This window comes from Phacochoerus africanus, chromosome 9 (genome assembly GCF_016906955.1).
Source record: "Phacochoerus africanus isolate WHEZ1 chromosome 9, ROS_Pafr_v1, whole genome shotgun sequence".
Classification (NCBI taxonomy): Eukaryota; Metazoa; Chordata; class Mammalia; order Artiodactyla; family Suidae; genus Phacochoerus; species Phacochoerus africanus.
The window spans coordinates 128265912-128285540 of NC_062552.1; the positions used below are offsets into that span (position 1 = coordinate 128265912).

General features: G+C 49.2%; 1 protein-coding gene and 1 pseudogene across 3 annotated transcripts; both read right to left on the minus strand.

Annotated features, from left to right (window-relative positions):
* Window positions 1-696: 696 nt before the first annotated feature.
* Window positions 697-5861, minus strand: LOC125135501 (disintegrin and metalloproteinase domain-containing protein 21-like). 2 transcript variants are annotated; one of them, XM_047795733.1, is made up of 4 exons: window positions 5768-5861; window positions 4851-4959; window positions 3795-3919; window positions 697-3591 (listed from the first exon to the last, which is right to left on the minus strand). In XM_047795733.1, the coding sequence occupies exon 4, from the start codon at window positions 3124-3126 to the stop codon at window positions 913-915; it is 2214 nt and encodes a 737-aa protein (XP_047651689.1). In that variant the 5' UTR covers window positions 3127-3591; window positions 3795-3919; window positions 4851-4959; window positions 5768-5861; the 3' UTR covers window positions 697-912. The 2 variants fall into 2 exon arrangements, with proteins under 2 accessions (XP_047651689.1, XP_047651690.1); XM_047795734.1 differs by having other exon boundaries at window positions 697-2003; window positions 2520-3591; window positions 3795-4959.
* LOC125136781 (uncharacterized) lies at window positions 5527-19143 on the minus strand (annotated as a pseudogene). The gene is made up of 4 exons (XR_007137228.1): window positions 19011-19143; window positions 18553-18917; window positions 6148-6294; window positions 5527-6055 (listed from the first exon to the last, which is right to left on the minus strand). The product of XR_007137228.1 is annotated as an uncharacterized LOC125136781 (transcript).
* Window positions 19144-19629: the final 486 nt, after the last annotated feature.

Here is a 19629-nt window from a genome sequence, read left to right on the forward strand (position 1 = left end):
TATTTCCTTTTTACCCTTATATCTAACTTTCACTCATTTCACACCACATTATAAAATGATAAATCACTGAATCCTCTTTAGATCCAGAGGGCGACTGGCGTTCCTCCCCCAGAGGCCTGGTCTAAGGACACGTGTCTGTGATTCACCGTGCATTCCTAGGCTTACGATCACTGACAGTGCCCTGAAATGGAGATGCAGGAAGGACGCGAGGGATTAGCATTCACAGGGGCTCCCCATGAAGGCCCAGGTCATTGACAAGTTTCTGACGGGGTTTCAGCAAATGCCACCTTCCGCCTCCTGACCTCCGTGTCCCGCTTTGGGAAGGATGTTCTCCAGACTGTCCCTGTTGACGCCGGGCGGGAACTGGGCCCACATCACTCTCATCCCCGCAGCCCACAGCCCCCCCAGGAGGGGACAGCCAGCGCAGGTGGGGAGTAGCCCTCCATTGCTCTGCACCCACTTTGGGTTTAGAGAAGGAGAGGTTATGGAGAAGACGAGGAGGCCCTCAGGCCTGAACAGCACCCACACGGAGAAACATCATGAAGCTGCCCCTAGAAGGGCCCATGGCAAACGTTAACGCTGGGATCCGGGAACTCGGGTCCAGACCCAGCGGCTGCCTGAGGTCTCCTCTGCTGGCCAAAGTCTCAGGCTCCGTCTCACTCTTAAGGGCGAACCAAATAGTACAGGCCTCTGGCGTGTGTTCTTAGGTTTTATTTCAGCATGCCGGGAAGCAGCTTCTCAAAGAGACCTGGTGTGAGAATTCTGACCACTCACGGTATAAGCCCCCAGCCCTGCTCCACAGACTTCTAGGAAGTGAACTTCAGCTGTGGCATCTCATTCCTGATTTTCTCACACATGTTCCTTCTACATTGCCTGTAGTTGAACAAGGGTCAGGAGGCTGGTTCAGGATATCTAAGCATTCACTGTTACTTCCTTAACTGTGGTGGTCTTGATAGATTTTATGTTTGTGGCCACACCAAAGAGCATCGCAGCTATGAAGGCATAAAGGCGACCGAAGAGCAGTCTCAAATAGATGATTGGCGCTCGGGTTTGTTTTAACGACCTCTTTCGTTCTTGCGGCGGTCCGCTGTCCACGCTTCCTCCAACACCTTCCTGTACGCAATATGGGGGATCCCAGCCTATGTGGCAGTGGCAGTTCCTTCTATTGTTGCAAATCCCTCTATAACTGCACTTCTCGGGGATACAGTCATACCTCAGATCAGTCAAAGTGCCGTTGCAGTAGGTATTTGAACAAAACACTCGAGGCCTGCAGAGGGTGCCAGTTCTCACATGACCAACATCATTTGTTTCAGTCCCACGGTGCACGTCCACCCCAAAGCACAACTCACTTGATATCACAGACTGATGAAATCCAACATGCTCTTGCAACACTGGAAGGTGAGTGACATTGGTACATTGCAACCTTCCACACAGTACATCAGCATCACTGCAAGCAGTAAAGTCGACAGCCTCAGGTCGTTTTCTACAGTGTCCATACCGATGGCCCCTTTTGTTGATAGAATAGCACTCATTTGCAGCGTTCACAGCATTTCTGCCAAAGATCTCTTTGCAATGCATGGAGCGGTCCGTGCAATTTCCATGATAGCAATAGCCCTCCTCGGAGCACGGGGTTCCATCTTGCAAATAAACATCACCAGGACAAAACCTTTCTGTACCAGTGCAGTACTCGGGAAGGTCGCATATATTTTGGGTTGGCCTGCAGAGTGTCCCAGGGCGGGAATAGTTGCAGTTTGAACAGCACAGGTCTACACTACAAGAACTTCCGGGGGTAAGCCGACATTCATCGGTACAGCAGGGGTTGCTGTAACACTCCTTAATGGAGCCACAGTCGCAGGTCTCCCCAGGGTCCACCTTCTTATCTCCACAACGATCGTTTGCCAGGCTTCTGTTGTGATACACAGATGCAGTCTGAAACATGCACTTCTTACCAGAATAAAAATATACATGTTGGATGTGTACAAAGGAACAGTTACTGAAGGTGTCTGTTAATGAAGGAGAGTAGAACATAAGGCAGACGGACCTTCTCTGGCAAATGCAGCTCATACTGTCATAATACAGACCTATAGACCTCCCAGTAATGGCAGATGCAACGACACCTACCATTATTTTATGTCTGCCCAAGTGACCAACTGGGAGGAGGTTACGGCGGCCGCACACCCCGTATATTTGCACCTCATATTGATTGTCTCTTGGATGATGTCTATTCAGGATAAGGGCTGTGTGTGGATCAAGACTTGGATACAGAGTGCTCTGATAATACTGGTAGTATGCACCTCCCTCTGCAAGATCGCCTGTGTTGACTGGGTCACGGTTATTATAAACAAGCAGGCTGCTAATATAGTACCTTGTATCAAGAGTTAGAATCATCGAGTCCATTATACTACCTAAATCTATCAGGTAGGTAATAGAGTTTGACAGATTTCCTAGGGAATTATGCATTTCCCGAGTACAATGAAGAAATCCTTTCAGTTTTGCTCTATGAGATGCATAGGACTTACTAGCGATCCTGGGGGCTGCACTGGCATCTTCTAGAGAGAACAGGGCGTCTTCTTCCTCTTTGGAGCCCAGTGTATACATAGGTCCCACTGCATTGGCATCTGCTACTATCTGAGAAACGACGTGTTCAAACCTTTGAGACTCCCTCATGGGGTTGATTTCGTAGGTTAAGTCATCTAACTTCATAAAGCCTCGGAGACCCCCATAGCATGTGTCCACCGTGACCCTGGAGAAAGGAATCTCCTCCAAGTAGCCGAGGTGGTAACAGTCGGAAGGGATGAAGGGGTAGTCCATCTGCAAGGCTCCTTGGTCATCCTGAGTCATCACGAGCAGGTGTCCAGGCCAAAAGATTTTCTTGGGCCGCATGTGGATAATATGCCTCTGGCCCCCAAAATGCAGGCTGTAGGAGAGCCAGCCTGGCATCTGAACGCCCTTGCCATGGTGTAACTCCTTCCTGGGAATCACCACCTCTGAGGAGATGTAACGCCACGAGGGGCGGCCTTGAGAGCACTGGACTGAGGCCAGCACTGCCCAGAACCCAAGCAGCCAGAGGGCTTCCTTCAGGGTGACCTGGCCTTCTGCCGGGTTTGTGTCCCTACTCAGGGACATCTGTCAAGAAGAACGGACAAAAGGAGGACCCCAGAGAAGCCAGGCCTGAGCCTCTAGCTGCAGCCACTGCTTTCCAAGGAGATGCTGACTGGGAACAAAGGGAGCCTGGGGCTGTGGGCACCTACTCCCGGGCGGGTCACCTGAGGGGATTAGGTAACAGACACAGGGCGAGGCAGGCGGGGCCTGGACATGCACTCAGTGGTGCCTGACTGGGGGCAGGCGGCAGGGCTGTGTCCGGGGTCGCGAGTGTGGAAACCCGAAGGGAGAGGGAAGCAGAGGCCTGTCTGTGTGCAGCATGTAGAGTCCTCCTGCTGGCCAGCGAAGACTTGCCGAGTGACTGCGACACGGTCAACAGGCCCACCAACGCCCCTGCGGCCAGGTCCCCCCGAAGATCAGGAGGTCGTCCCTCTGCACCAAGCGCGTCTCTGCCGGCAACCTGTCCTTTGTCTTCCCCTCGCCACGAGTCTGGAAAATTATCTTTCCAAACTGTGCCCATGGACCGAGACATTTCGGTCCTGCACGGGGACTTACTGGGGGTCTCTCCCCCTCCCTCTCCCTTCTCTCTTTCTGCGACCCTCTGGGAACAGGTGAGTAGCTGGGGAAGCAGCTGGGGAACTCGGGCCAGGTTACGACGTGGTGTGCTCCGAAGGCCCCACCAAGCACTGCACCTTAGTACCGGCCACCTGATGGGTGAGGCGTCCTCCTTTCTTTTTCCCTCCCAGCTGCGGACCGGGACAGCTCGTACCGTGCAGGCAGTTAAGAGTCCTCAGGGCTGCCTGCCCCTCGAAGACACCTGTGAGAGGACAAGGGGGACAGAGAAGGGACCAGGCTATGAGAGCATCTGCCCCCATCAAGATAAGTTCTTTGCAACAAGAGGCACTTAGTGCTCAAGGCAAACACAGAGTCCCTTGTCGCTGGCCACCGCCTCCCCAGTAGGACCATAAGGCACATCCCAGGGGCTCTGCGAAAAGCGAGTCAGCCTCAGCTGGTTCCTGGGAATTCCCGTGGTGCCCTAGTGGCACAGGTCCCCGCTTCTCTGGCCACCTCCCCCAAGCCAGACACGACTGTGGAGACGGTTGCAGCTTTGCGCCTCAGTGCCTCGGAGACGTCGCTGAGACACTAAGGCACACCTTTGGCCAGTCGGTGGCTCTGAGTACCCCTATTCTACTGCGTGGAGGCTAAGAATGGGTTCTGGTACATCCCGGGAGCCCCCTGCAGCCTCTCGCCTTGGCTGTATTCTCAACAGCTGGAAGCAATCTGACCCAGACACGCTGACGTGGAAAATGGTCGGAGGTTCCCCATGTCCAAGGCTCTAGGGCCCTCAGCCAAAATCTAGGTGTGAGGGACTCCCGCTGTATGTGTCTCTCTCCTACTCTATCGCCTGGTGCCCCCCACCCCACCCACCCCTTCCCGCCAGCTAGTCTAGATGAGCCTACCCGTCCTCGATCTCACCAGCCTCCGGCACTGAGCCTCAGCACTTCAGGTCCCACCTGCGTCCCCAGAGAGGAGCCCTCGTTCCCCTCCCTGCACCAGGTCACGGAGGGCGCATCACCATGAGCCGGGCCCCACGGCGCTCCCCCTTTGGGAATTTGACAGTGGAGCCTGGGGCGCTCTCGGGGCCCGGGCTCCGGTGCCCATGTCTGCTCGCTCTGTCACATCCGGAACAAACGAGGCTCCTGCAGCCAGGACGCTGCCACTTTGATCAGAGAAGTTCGGGCCCTTACCGTACACAGCCTTTGACTTGACCTGGCAAGACAGCCATGTGGTCTTGAAAGGGGTCTGGCTGCACCCGCGAAGAGCAGGCCGGAATCTGGGCCCTGGCCCGGGCGAGACCTGTTTGTAGGAGGGCGTGAGAAAGAGCATCCTAATCCTGTCGATAATAATTGGCATGAACATCAGGTGGCTCTGTCCTTCCCCAGGATGTACTGGACAGGACGTCCCTGCGCTCAACAGACACCTCAGTGACGGATGCGATAAACTGCTCACACTCCTTGCCTCACTGTGTGTGGTGTCCTCAGACTCAGCTTCCCCCGCAAGCTGCAGTGGGGGTCCCTGTGCATTGGCACGGAGGAGACTGGCTTGGAGGCTGTGAGTGAGGTGTCAGGGGCATCACGACCACCGAGGGGAGCTGCTTCTCTTGCTTTCGGTTTGGAACCTGCTGATGTCTGATGTCCAGTGTGCACTTTATGATGTTGCTGCTAGCTGCTGGGTCGCTGGATCTGCTGTGTTGAGCTCCCTGGCTGAGTCCAATGGACCCTCTTTTGTAGACTCACCAGCGGTCATGAAGAGTTAATTAAAGATATTAAGAGAAGGATGAAACAACATATAGTGTCTCCCTAACTTTTATGCATGTGAGAATATTTCCCCTATTCCAACACTCCTTTCTCCTTCAGAGACTGAATAGTGTGTAGAGAATCATGAGTGCAGAGGGATTCCCTTGGGGAGATGCCACAGGGAGAGGAAGCCCCAGACCCTGGCAGGAAACCATCCCTTCACTTCCCTCTGCACCTGCTCCTGGGCATGAAGCAAACACCTCTGGGTCCTGAGTGCCCCCTGCAGCCCAGGCCCTGTGTCCCTGCAGGGAGGTTTGTGTCTGGGCTCACACAGCCTTCCCCTCACTGTGTCTTTCGCACAGTCATACCGGGCCGTGTCTTCAGTTCTCAGGCTGTTCATCTGCAGATACAGTGTGTTCCCAGAGTTGTCTCTGGAGATGGTGAATCGGCCCTTCACAGAGTCTGCGTAGTAGGTGCTACCGCCATGACTGCTAATACCTGCCACCTACTCCAGTCACTTCCCGGGAGCCTGGAAGACCCAGTGCACGTAGAAGCCACTGAAGGTGAACCCAGAGTCTGCACAGGAGAGTCTCAGAGACGCACAGGCTGCACCAGGCCTCCTCCAGACTCCACCAGCTGCCCCTCACCCTGGACACCTGCAAACACAAAGACATCCTGGTCAGAAAACTGTCACACGCACACTGAGGTGCCCTCCAATCCTCAGCATCCTTTGTTCTGGAAAACCTACCTTGTAAAAGAGCCGCAAGGACCACCCAGCTCAGCCCAGACTCCATGGCATGTGGTCTGTGTTCAGTCCTGATAACAGAATGGGAGCACCTGGGGATCCTGGGGCTGGGACTCCGCTGCCAGAGCTGCAGGTTCAGGACAAGGCTGTCTTATCAGTAGAGGGAGGACCCTATTTGCATAAGCTCCTAGGATAGAAGATATTACGTCATTGAAGGCCCTCAGAAAGAGAAGTTCCCCAGAGCCGGTGTGAGTGTCTTGGATTTGGTGTTTTGATAGCATTTTGGAAAACGGTTTTATATTTTCTCATTTTTTTAAATAGTAAACGCCGGCCACCCATGCGTTACTTTGTTTTTCCACACGCACACCCATCCGTGGTGTAGGTGTCCCCGTCACCCCCACATTAGAGAAGGAAACCACACCCAGGTGTGTAGAGGGTGTGTGAAACTTCCACGAACAGATGTGTCCTGAGAGGTAGTCCCTGTTCTGCACCTGTGCTCCTCCTCTCTGGACACACCTGCTTCCCTGGACCAGCTCCAAGATAGAGTGGACACACCTGGCGGGGTGTCAGGACACCCCCATCATGAGCACTTGGTGATTTCGTTCTGTTGTCATGTTTACCTAACAATATATCCTCAGGCTCCATGAGAAGTGTTTTCAAGTGCTTCTGATTTTTCACTATTTTTCTGTCACTGCTTCTGTCTCTAGCCATTTGTTTCCTTATTGGTGATATCTTGAGTGAGGTAAAACTGTCCTCTAATAAACTATGATATTTAGATTGTACACTTTGATAAGCACTGATGTGGGCATCAAGCTTTTCATGTTTGGACAGATCAATTCTCTCCCTATTTTCACGAGTTTCTGGTGTTCCTCCTTCCTCTCCCTTCTCTTTTTCCACCAGGTCCTCACATTATGTTTGATCTGGGTCAGGATGCTTCAGGTTAGTTTCCATGCTCTAGAAATATACGAATGGACGTGTATTGTATATGCTTTTGCTTGTATGGCTTATCTTACTCAGCATCGATATTGTGAACATTACCACGTTTCTGTGCGAGTCAGCAATAGCCGATTTTTAATGGAAAGTGTTTTCCGAAGAGTGGTCCTGGTAAAATCAGTCTATTCCTTTAGCTGATGTCTGACGTTGGAATTCTTTTCAGGTTCTGGGTGTTGCAATAAAGCCAGTACTCATCTTGGATGTGCAGAGAGCCGAGAAGCTGGGAAAATGATCCCTTTTCACATTCTCACAACCACCAAAATATTGGACAAATCATAGAGTATAAGATTCTCATTAACACATCAGATGACTGTCATGAGAAAAGAAGTCTTAACTTTTTAAAATTAAATGTACCATAGTTAAAAACTTGTGATGTTTTCTGTGAACAGCAAAGAAGCTCCGTTTTACCTGCACACACATCCATGCATCTTCCGATTCTTTCTCCATGTGGGTGATTGCGCATTGCTGACTCTGTTTCCCTGCGGGACACACTAGGTCCTTGTTATCTACCTCTGCTGTGTGTGGTAGAGTGGACATCAATGCCTAGTCCCTAATTTAACCCCTCCCCACATTTCCTCTTTGGTCAAGGTAATTTTGGTTTCAAAATCGTTGAGTCTATTTCTGCTCTGTCGGTTCTATCATTTCTATTCGCGTCCACCTATTGGTGATCTCACATGAATTGGTGTTGTCTGCTTTACTTCCCTCAGGTGGATAATTCCTGGTTCCACCCATGTTGCTCCAATTGGCATTATTTCATGTTTTCTTCGGCTGAGTGGTATTCTGCTGTGTGTGCATACTAAATCTCTCTATCCAGTCCTGTGTTGATGGACTTCTTCATTGTTTCCTTGTCTTGACTATGGCAATTATGCTGTAGTGAACATAGGGGTGCATACATGTTTTCGAATGAATGTTAGTTCTGGGAATACGCCCAGGAGTGGGTCGCCTGGATCACGTGGTGATTCCACATTTAGCCTTCTGAGGAGCCTCCCTACTGTTTTGCACAGTGGTTGTACCAATTGTCATTCCCACCAACAGTGAAGGCGGGTACCCTTTTCCGAAACGTCTCCAGGATTTGTTCACTGTTTACTCGTTCATGATGGCCATTCTGACCGGTGTGGGTGGTTCCTCACTGTAGCTTCGATTTGCATTTCTCTAATAGTCACTGGTGTTGAGCATCTTTTCATGTGCCTGTTGGCCATGTGTATGTCCTCTGTGGAGAAATGTCTGTTTAGGTCTTGTGCCCATCTTTCGATTGGGTTGTTTGTTATTTTGTATGAATTGTTTATATATTTTGGAGGTTAGTCCCTTGTCTGTTGCATGATTTGCAAAGATTTTCACCCATTCTCTGGGATGACTTTTCATGTTTTCATGGTTTGCTTGGATGTGCAAAAGCTTCTGAGTTGAGTTAGGTTCCATTTGTTTATTTTTGTTTTTCTTGAGCTTCTTCTAGGAGGTGGTTGGAACAAGCTGTTGCTGTGATTTACGTCAAAGAGTGTTCTGCCTGTGTTTGCCTCGTGGATATTTACAGTGTCTGGCCTGAGATGCTCTCAAACTAGGTAGTAACTTTTCTCTGAAAGTTGGATAGAACTTGCCTGCGAGGCCATCAGGTCCCGGACTTTTGTTTTTTGGAAGTATATAAATTATATTTTGAATTTCAATCTTGAGGTTTGTCTAGTCATATATTCTTTTTTTGTATTTTTATCTTATGTAAATTTAATTTACAAAGTTTTTTCAATATCTGTTGTAGAGCAAGGTGACCCCATCTCACGGTTTCCTGTGACTCTTCACATTTTCTGCTCCATCCTGGTTCACTCTATTCAGTTGTAATTTTGTAAGAATCTGTCCCATTTTTCTAAGTTTCCCCTTTTATTGGCATATAGTCTCTAATGTAGTCTCTTAGGATCCTTTGTATTTCTGCAGTGTCCGTTGTTAATTCTCCTTTTCCACTGCTAATTTTGTTGATTTGCATCCTCTCCATTTTTCTCCTGTTGATTCAATTTGCCAGTTTTGTTGTAGGTTTTCAAAGACCCAACCTTCAGTTTCCTGGGTCTTCATTGTTTGCTTTGTCTCCGTTTCTGTGTTTTCTTCCCTCATCCTTATGATTTCGTACCCTCTCCTTTCTCGGGTGTTGTCTGTTCTTCGTTCTCTAGGTGTTTTAGGTAGGAGGTTATGCTCCTTTTTCGAGCATTCACATTTTCTGAAGTATGACTGTATTGCTGCAAACGTTCCTCTCAGAACTGTTTTTGCCTGTGGCCCATCGGTGTTGGATTGCTGTATCTTCATAGTCACTTGTCTCTAGGTATCTTTGGACTTCCCCTTTGGCTTCTCCCAAGATCTATTGGGTGCTGAGTAGCGTAATGTTGGAGAACCGTGGTGACAGTAGACATCCTTGTACTTCTCCTGAACTTGATGCAAAGTGTTTGGAGTGGACGTACTTTCCTTGTTCCTGATCTGTCATCTTTTCACCACTGAGAATGGTGTTAGATGTGGGGTTGACATTGATGATATTTCATCTGTTGTTTCAGTGCATCCTATGCCCATACTCTTGACATTTTATTATCAGCAATGGGTGTTGATATTTATCAAAACCCTTTTCAGCAGGTAATAACATGATCAAATAGTTCCTAAAAAATTTTTGTAATGTAGTTGACTTACCAATTTGTGTTACGTTCAGGGATACAGCAAATCCAACCCATTGTCCACATACATTTATGCATAGTCTGGGAGCTCACTCGGGGCTGAGGGTGGGGCTATGTGTCCACCTTGTGTATTTAAGTTCTCAGGCAACAACATCGTCCCAGGAAGGAGATTGGATGGGCTGAAAGTGCTCACTTCCCAGCCCTTCCTCAGGGAAGATTCTTGCAAACCTAGACAGAATTCGATGTGTGACCCAGCTCTCCAGCTCCAAAGAATTTGCACAGGTGACTTGGTGCATGTCTTCATGTTAAGCTGCCCATCAATTGTTACATTAGGTTCATTTACAGTAGAGAAAACACTGCCTCGAGAAAGATGCTTCCAGATGGACACATAAAATATATATAATTTATCCTTGCACTATATTTACAGAGGAATTTACACGCTGAAATATCTTATAAAGAAAAGACAAAATATACCGAAACACGTGTGTCAATTTAAGCAACCAGTCTGCCGTGATAGAAGAATGAGTATTGTTAAAATAGGCCTACTACCCACAGCAATCTACAGATTTGAGGCCATCCTTCTGAAACTACCCAGGACATTTTTCACAGAACTAGAACACACCGTCCAAACATTTATATGGAACCATAAAAGACCCAGAATTGCCAAAGCAATCCTGAGGAAAATAGGAACGAGCCAGAGGCCTACCTCTCCCAGATTTCAGACAGTGTCAGAAAGCTACAGTAATCAAGACAGTGTGGTATTGGTACAAAAACAGGCGTACTGACCAATGGAACAGAAGAGAGAGCCCAGAAATGATCTCAGCCCAGAAATGGTCAATTAGCTATCAACAAAGGAGGCCTGAATCTCAAATGGAAGAAAGAGAGTCCCTTCAGCAAGTGGTGCTGCGAAAACTGGAAAGCTGCATGTAAATCAATGAAACTAGAACACATGCTCACACCAGGCACAAGAATAGACTCAAAATGTCTTAAAGAGCAAAACATAAGACCATAACTCCTAGGAGAAAACATAGGCAAACGTTCTGTGACCGAAACCGTACAAATGTTTTCTTAGTTCATTCTCCCAAGGCAACAGAGCTAAAAGCAAAATAAACCAATAGGTCCTAACCCAGCTTCCTAGGTTGCAAAGGAAACTGCAAAAGAGACAACATATGGAATGGGAGAACGTAGTTTCAAACGATGCAACCAACAGGTTCTTAATCTCTAAAATACACAAACAACATATGCTACTCAATAGGAAAAAACCCAACAACTCGAGTGAAAAATGGGCAGAAGATGTGACCAGACATTTCCCCAAAGAAGACACACAGATGTTCAAAAGGCACATAAGAAATGCTCCACATTGTTAATTTTTGGAGAGATGCAAATCAAAACTACCGTGAGGAATCACTTCACATGTTTCAAAATGTCCACTATTAACAAGTCAACAGTAGCAAATGCTGGAGAGGATGTGGAGAAAAGGGAGCCCTCCTTCGCTGTTGGTGGGAATGCAACTTGGAACAGGCGTTACAGAAAACAGTATGGAGATCCCTGAGAAAAACAAACACATACTATCATATGATCCCTCCCTCCTTCTCCTGGGCATATATCTGGACATATCGTTCATTGAGAAATACACTTGCACCCTTAACTTCATAGCCACAATATTCACAAAAGCCAAGACAGGGAAACAACCTAAATGTCCATTGAAAGAACACTTCTGCGTCTGCGACCTACACCACAGCGCAGGGCAACGCCGGATCCTTAACCCACTGAGTGAGGTCTGGGATCCTAACTGCAACCTCATGGTTCCTAGCCGGATTCATTTCCTCTGCACCACAATGGAAACTCCACATGTATCTATTTGAATTGCAGCTTCCTCCACATATTTTCCCAGTGGTGGCATTGCTGGGTCTTAGGGCCTCATTCTTTTTAGGTTTTAGAGGAAGCATTATATTCTCTTCTGTATTTCCTGCACTGGTTTATATTCCCGCCAGCTTTGTAGGAGGGTGCCTTTTGCTCCAGACCCTCTCCAGCATTTGGTATTTGCAGTGTACTGATGACGGCCATTCTGACTGATGTTTGGCAATACACTTGTACATTTGATTTGCATTGTCATCTTTTTTTTTTCTTTTTCGGGGTCACACCTGTGGCATATGGACATTCCAAGGCTAGGGGTCAAGTCGAAGCTAAAGCTGCTGGTCTACACCATGGCTAGAGCAACCCTGGGATCTGAGCTGCCTCTGTGACCTATGCCGCAGCTTGCAGCAGTGCCAGATGCTTAGCCCACTGAGGGAGGCCAGGCATTGCTCCTGCATCCGCATGGATACTAGATGTGTTCTTACTCCACAGAGCCACGGCGGGAAACCCATGCCATCTTCTTAACCCAGTTCTCTGCCGATGGCCGTTTGCGTTGCCCCAGGCCTCGTGTCTTGGGAAGAGTGCTTCACTTTATGCTGGGGTGCCTATAACTTTTCTGATTCCAGTTTCTCCAGACACATGCCCAGGGTGGGAGGGCTGGATGCTGGGTTTGCCCCATGTTGAGGTACGTGAGGAACTTCCGTACAACACCCCACAGTAGTTGCACCATCTTACGTTCCCACCAAGAATGTAGGAGGGTCTCTGCTTTCCACACTCGTGCCGGCATTTATCGTTGGAAGAGGTTTTTATTTCTCGTGTTACGGCCTTTCTGTCTGATGTGAGGGACACCTCATGGCAGTTTTACGTGCATTTCTCTCGTAATTAGTGTCGTTTCACATCATGTACTTCTGGGGGATCTGTTTGTCGATTTTGGGGAGCAGTCTGTTTAGATCTTCTGGCCACTTTCTAACTGGGTTGCTTGGCTTGTTGATATGAAGCTGTGTGGTGTGTTTGTTGCGTTTGGAGACTAGCCTCTTGTCATTCACTTCCTTCATCAAGACTCTCCCCCATTCCATGGGGGTGTCTTTCACTTTGTAATTGGTGTGATTTTCGGGGCAAGTGCTCCGTGTGTTTGTCCTGTTTCAGTTTCTTTTTTGTTGTGATTGATTACTAGCCTCCTAGCATTGTGCTCAGGAAAAATGCCTGACAGGATGTCAATTTTCCTAATTTTCGTGCTGCTTCTCTGTGGCCGAAGATGGGCTCAATCCTGCAGAAATGGTCTGTGTGCCCTTGAGAGGAAAGTGTGTTCGGCTGCTTTCGGTTGGACTGGCGCATAAACATCAACGAGGCCCATCCGGTCGGAGGTGTCATTTCAGGGCTGCGTTGTGTTGCGGATTTGCTGCTTGGATTGTCTGCCTCTTGATGCCGATGGAGTGTTAAAACCCCCCACTGATATGATAGTGCATTACTATTTCTCTTCTGATGGCTGTTGGCAGTTGCCTTAGAGCCTGAGGTTCTCCTGTGTTGGTGTGTATATATATTTACAGCTGTTCTATCTTCTTCTCGGATCGATTCTGTGATCATTATGTGATGTGTTTCCATGTCTCTGATAAATTATTTCAGAGCCTCTGTTGTCTTCCAGGAGGATTGCTTCTCCAGCTTTCTTTTGGTTCTCCTTTGCATGGAATATCTTCCTCCCGCCCCTCCCTTGCAGGCCGCGTGTGTCCCTAGGTCTGATGTGGTCTCTTGTAGGTAGCGTACGTGTGGGACTTAGATTAGTATCCATTCATCTGGTGATGGTTTTCATTAGAGCCTTTAATCCATTCACATTGAAAGTAATGACGGATTGTTCCCGGGAGTCTCTTGGGACCACTCTCTGTGGTTGCTGATCCTGTGATCTCTGCGTTTCAAGGAGGCCCAAGAGACCACGCTCTGTAGCTGCAACTGTTCACTCCACTCTGGCCACCCCTCCCTTTGTGAGGAGGCTTCCTGAAGGGCTCTCTGCAGCTGTGGTGTGCATGGCAGCTCTTCCTCCAGTTCCCAGGCAGCAGCTGCTCACATTATGCCCTTTGTTGACTCAGGGATCTGGAGGATGGCTGTCCTGCTCCTGAGAGCGTGGCCGTGGTGGTCATTTCCATGCCACCTTCCCCAGCTGCAGACAAGGGTGTGTAGAGCCAATCCCAGTCCAGCTTTTCTCAGCTCACACCCGCAAATGTGGTCACCACGGACTCTGGTGTCTCCAGGCACACTCCAAAGCCATGTACCCCTTCCCCCATCCCGCCCAGCCCCAGCTCTCTACCTGGTTTGGATCTCCAAAGCCTGAAATTCTCATTTCCCACACCTTCTTGAGCCACTGGACTGTCCTCTGTTGCTGGGAAGGGCAGGGTTGTAGCAGTGAGTTTGTGCAAGGCTGTTCCCATTTTCATTGTTACAAACCGATGGTTCTGTTCTCCTCTGAGACTAAATTTCTCCTCTAGCCTGTCTTATCTTCGCTGGTGGGGGGGACATCCAGGTACCAGAGAATTTCTTTTTTCCCTGCTCCATTCTCATTGTGTGTCAGCCTGATTCCTTTTTCATTTTATTGTTCATTTTCTTTTTTTTTCTCCTACCCGCTTACATGAAGATTGTCCTGCTCTGTCAGACTCCTGAAACTGTTGCCTGTGTTATTCAAAATTTCTTTGACAATTATTCCACATAATATTTACATTTTTATCATTTATGTGTATATATATTTTTTCTTCTGCACCTTTAATGTACTTGTGGGTGTAGTGGAGGTTGCCACCCTACTACTCTGCCATCCTGGGAATCCCCCTGAAAAGTCAGGTTTAAACTCTGGGAAGACACGAATGCTCAGACTGCACCAAAGCGTCGTCACATTCGAGTGACTGAGCTCGAGGAAGAAGAATGGAATCAAATCTCTGACCAGGGTATCACGAGAAAGGCCTGCCTCGAGGTCGACTGTCGTCGAGGTGTAGACGTGTCCCCGCGTCCCCTACCTGACATCTCCACAGTGTCCCTGTGGCCCAAGGAACGTGTGCATCACCGGCTGTTCCCTCCCTGCCTTCAGGCGTCTGCTCCATGAGCAGGGGCAGCACAGAATGCACGTCTGGTATCTTCGTCCCCCCCTGTAGCGTTAGGATGACCTTGGTCCTGCACTTGGATCAGGGACTGTTCCATTGTGTCTCCACTGACAGGGTGAACGCGGACCACTCATCCCCTCCAACAGGGCCGAGTACTTCCCCCACATCAGAGACAGCGAGGGTCTCTCAGGCCCTGGGTCATAACGTCCAGGTGTGGACAGATGGACAGAGAGTGCCCCAACACCTGCCACAGGGAAGTGCGAACAAGCCTTTCCCTGTTCCTCTCCTGCGCCTGGGGAGCCTTTTGAGGCAGAGCCCGCCCGGGGACCCTCCACTTCAGCTGTAGAATCTGCTCCTGCGACGCACACTCACGGGGAAGGGAGGGTGACCTGGCTGAGCTGGGCGCTCATCCAGGGCCGAGGGCTGGGCCGAGGGGGCCCCTCATCTGGGCGTCTTCCCAGACCCCACTTCCTCCCAGCAGGGAGACTGACAGCTGAGTGGTCTCGGCTTCCCAGTCCTTCCCCCGGCATCTCCTACACCCCGGACAGATTGGAGTGTGTGTTCCCAGCTGTCCCGCTCCAAGGCCTTTACCCAACTCTCTGAAACACGTCCTCATGAGAGACTGCATCCCAATGTTCTCAGTATAAATAACTGAGCAAACCTGGACTTGAAAATGTGTTCATAAGTGAGGAGATGAATCTCCACGATGTTTCCATTTGGGAGAATTTTTTAGAGCAATTTAACTGCAAATCTATCTCATGAGGAGAGCCTAAATATACATTAATGGATGTGTTGAAGGCAAAAATCAGCCTTAACATTTACGATTTCATTTATTTGATATTCTGGCTAAAGGAATACTACAGACATATGAAGCAGATCATTATTCACCAAAAACTTAGAGAACAGGCACCTAGCAGGTGAAGCAAAGGCAGCATTTAAGGATAATGAACTCCTTCTGTACAAATCAGCAGAGCTGGAACCATGGCACTCGGAACTCTCAAAACCCCACATTAATAGCAGAAAGAGAGAACCTTACACATACAAATGTAGGTTTTTAGTAGTTCAAGGCTCAAGCATGGAACTATGCAGGCTGTACAGTACTACCTCATATGACAATGAATCTGTGGTTCACCGTGGCCGAAGAAGGCGGGAAAAATTTTTTTCTGACCTCAGTACCTCTGGAATTGAGTCGTGTCTGAGGACTCTCGTCTGCAGACACAGTCCGTAAACACTGGACCCTGGTCGATGATGGTGTTTCCAGCCGGGTCAGGCTACCAGTACTCTTACTACTTTGCGTGTGAAATTGAACTATGAAGTACCTGGATGTCATTGGCGGCAGCAGGGGTCTTCGTCTTAAGGGGAAGTAACAATAAGCAGTGGAGAATCAGTGGTTAACACAGGTCATACTTCATTCAGATCAGATGTCACAACTTAGGGCCATTACACAGAAAACATAGGGATAGGCAGTAGGCACATGGAAAAATGCTCCACATCACTAACTGTTAGGGAAAATGCAAGTCAACGTTTGATGAGGTACCACCTCACACGGATCAGAATGGCCATTATTTCTACGTCTACAAAGAGCAAATGCTGGAGAGGACATGGAGCAAAGGGAACCCTCCTGACTGTGGTGGGAATGTAACCTGGTACAACCGCTATGGAAAACAGGATGGAAGGTCTTCCAAAAACTCCATAGAGAACTGCCATAGGATCCAGCAATCATTCCTGCACAGTAAGTCTACAAATTTTTCAAAAAAGCAAGCAACCAAACACATGCACGGTTATATGTTTTTGCAGCCCTCTTCACAATAACAGAGGCGTGGAAACAACCTAAATGTCCATTGACAGAGGAAGAGACAGTTGAAGTCGATTGGGAACTTATGCACAATGGAATCCCACTGAGGTTTAGAAGGAGGAAATGATGCCTTTTGCTGCAACCTTGACGCAACGTTGGAGATTCTCCGCCTAAGCGACGTGAGTCACAAAGAGAAGGACAAATAGCGCACATCACTTACATGTGGAACCTGACACACACACGGACGAAACTGTCTAGAGAGGGACACCGAGTCACACCCACGGAGAGCAGACCTGTGGTTGCCAGGGTTCAGAGGGAGGGCGCGGGAAGGCCTGGAAGTTTGGGGTTAGTGGACGTCAAGGACTGCGTGAGAATGAACGAGCCGGGAGGTCCTGATGTGCTGCCCAGGGAAGCACATGCAGCCACTGTGGGAAACCACGATTGAAGAGCATATGAGAATCAGAAAATAGATAGTTTACAGCAGCCGCGAGAGAACATGGACAATCAATGGTACTCTAACACTAAAGAAAAGAAGACATGCATCCTTTGAGTGCCCAGTGGGTGAAGACCCTGAGCAGAGCGTGGGTGTGGGCAGAACAGCGGAAGGAATCGGTGCGGCTTACAGAGGCCTCTAGGCCCGAATTCCCGAATCTGCTGACCCTCCAGGTGGAGCAGGTGCACCTTCCCAGGGGAGGTCTGATTCTTCCTTCAGGGACACAGAGGAGGTCAGGTGGTTCCTCTCTGTGTTGGGTTTTGCTTATTCACTTTAACTCAGAGGAATCAACGTTCCATGGAGACACATATGTGGGAGGCTCATGTGTTATGTTGTTTTTCTATCTGCACACACACATGTGGGGTAGGTCTAGGTGTACCTGCCTTTGAAGGAGGTAGAGCTAAGCGCTTCAGCCTGCACGTGGAATGCAGCAGAGCTGTGGAGCCTACATCAGGGAACAGAGAACTCTTGCTGTTAGGCTTGTCTATTTTTGTTTATTTTACTCTAAAGCATAGTTGATTTAGAATGTTGTGCCATTTTTTTTTCTGTAAAGTGATCCTTTGTATTTACATGCACATTCTTTTTCTCATATTATCTTCTTGATATGTTATTCTTAGAGACTAGATGCTGTACGCAAATCTATACTTTGCTAGTAGGGCCTGTGCTTTCAAAACTGGACCCCACCCCACCTCTCACAGGAATTCCTGGAGAGAATTGGCAATGGCTAGTGAGGTTGCAGTGATTGCTTCCTGGAATGAGAGCAGGGGTGTTTCTCTTGCTGCCTAGTGCTCACCTCGGACTGTGTGGTGAAGGCGGGATCCTGCCCATTGGTTTACAGCACTTTCTGAAAATCCACATGTTATCATCGACCTGAGTGTAAACGTTCCCTACCAATATCTACGTGTTGATTGAGATAATTTTCATGGTTCCTATTTGTCACCATGTCACCCACAGAGCAGAACAGGATGCAGGCTTCACCTATGTCGATGGAGAGTGTATTGACCTGGAAGCAAGAGCCCAGAAAGGACACTGCACCCACGTCCTGTCTACCTGGCATCATTCCTGGGGGCCCGTGAGGGTCCTGGTGTGATACCCTGCTTTTAGGCTCTGCACGCATCAGAATTACAGGAAAGCAAGGAGCCACGACCCTGGCAGTGTCTGCCAACCTAACAGCAAGCAAGGACTGAGATTCCAAAGGAGGAAGCAAGTCTATGATTCCCTCTGCCTAAAGCCAGTGTGGTATGTCTGAACCTGCTCGATTTTTTCAATATTTGGACAAGAACAATCAGGAATTGAAATCGTAAATTACTCTCTGTCTATTGTGCATGACATGATACTTTTTCTTCCTGTCTCAGAGGGCCTTTGTGTTGCAGAGCCTGTAGTGTAAGCACAGAATCCTGTGTCCAAGAGGATCCCCAGGGAGATGCTACATGGAGAGGAAGACCCAGACCCTGGCAGGAAACCAGCCCTTCACCTCCCTCTGCACCTGCTCCTGGGCATGAAACACACACACAGTGATTGTGGGTCCTGAGCGCCCCCTGCAGCCCAGACCCTGTGTCCCTGCAGGGAGGTTTTTGTCTGGGCTCAACATGCTTCCCCTCACTGTGTCTTTCGCACAGTAATACCGGGCCGTGTCTTCGGTTCTCAGGCTGTTCATTTGCAGATAGGCCGTGTTCTGGGAGTTGTCTCTGGAGATGGTGAATCGGCCCTTCACAGAGTCTGCGTAGTAGGTGCTACCACCACTAGTATAAATAGCTGCCAGCCACTCCAGCCCCTTCCCTGGAGCCTGGCGGACCCAGTTAATGCTAGGTACTACTGAAGGTGAATCCAGAGCCGACACAGGAGAGTCTCAGAGACCCCCCAGGCTGCACCAGGCCTCCTCCAGACTCCACCAGCTTCATCCTCAGCCTGGACACCTGCAAACACAAAGACATCCTGGTCAGAAAACTGTCACACGCACACTGAGGTGCCCTCCAATCCTCTTTTTTCTCCCCCGCCCCAGGATTTACCTTGTAAGAGAGCAAACAAGACCACCCAGTTCAGCCGAAACTCCATGGCGGGTGGTCTGTGTTCTTTCCGGATCACAGAACGGGATCGTGGGGCTGGGCTCCTTGCCAGAGCTGCAGGGTCATGGCAGGGCTGGTTTTATCTGCTGAGGGAGGAACCTATTTGCATGGCCTCCTAGTATATAAGCGGTTATGGCATCGCGTGACCTCAAAGTGGCAGGTGCCCAAGGCAGGCATGAGGGTCCTGATGCTGGCCGGTTGGATGGCGTTTACGGAGATGTCTATTCATTGCAGTCAGTTTCGTCACGGTAGACACCTGTCACTCGTGGGCCATTCTGATTTCCACCGTGGCACACAAACCGCTGATGGAGAAGTCATTGTTTTCCCCACACTCAGGAAATAAACTCACCCAGGGGCGTAGCGTTCTGTGGCGTCTCCAAGGACGCACACGTGCTGGGAGTCCCTCCTTGTGTCTGCACTTGTGCTCCTCCTGCTGGACCCACCTGTCCCCTGAACCAACTGCAGGACAGAGTGGACACACCTGCAGGGGGGCAGACCCACTGCCATCTAAAGCACACGATGGTATTGTTCCCCCGTCGTATTTACCTTGGGATGTACCGTT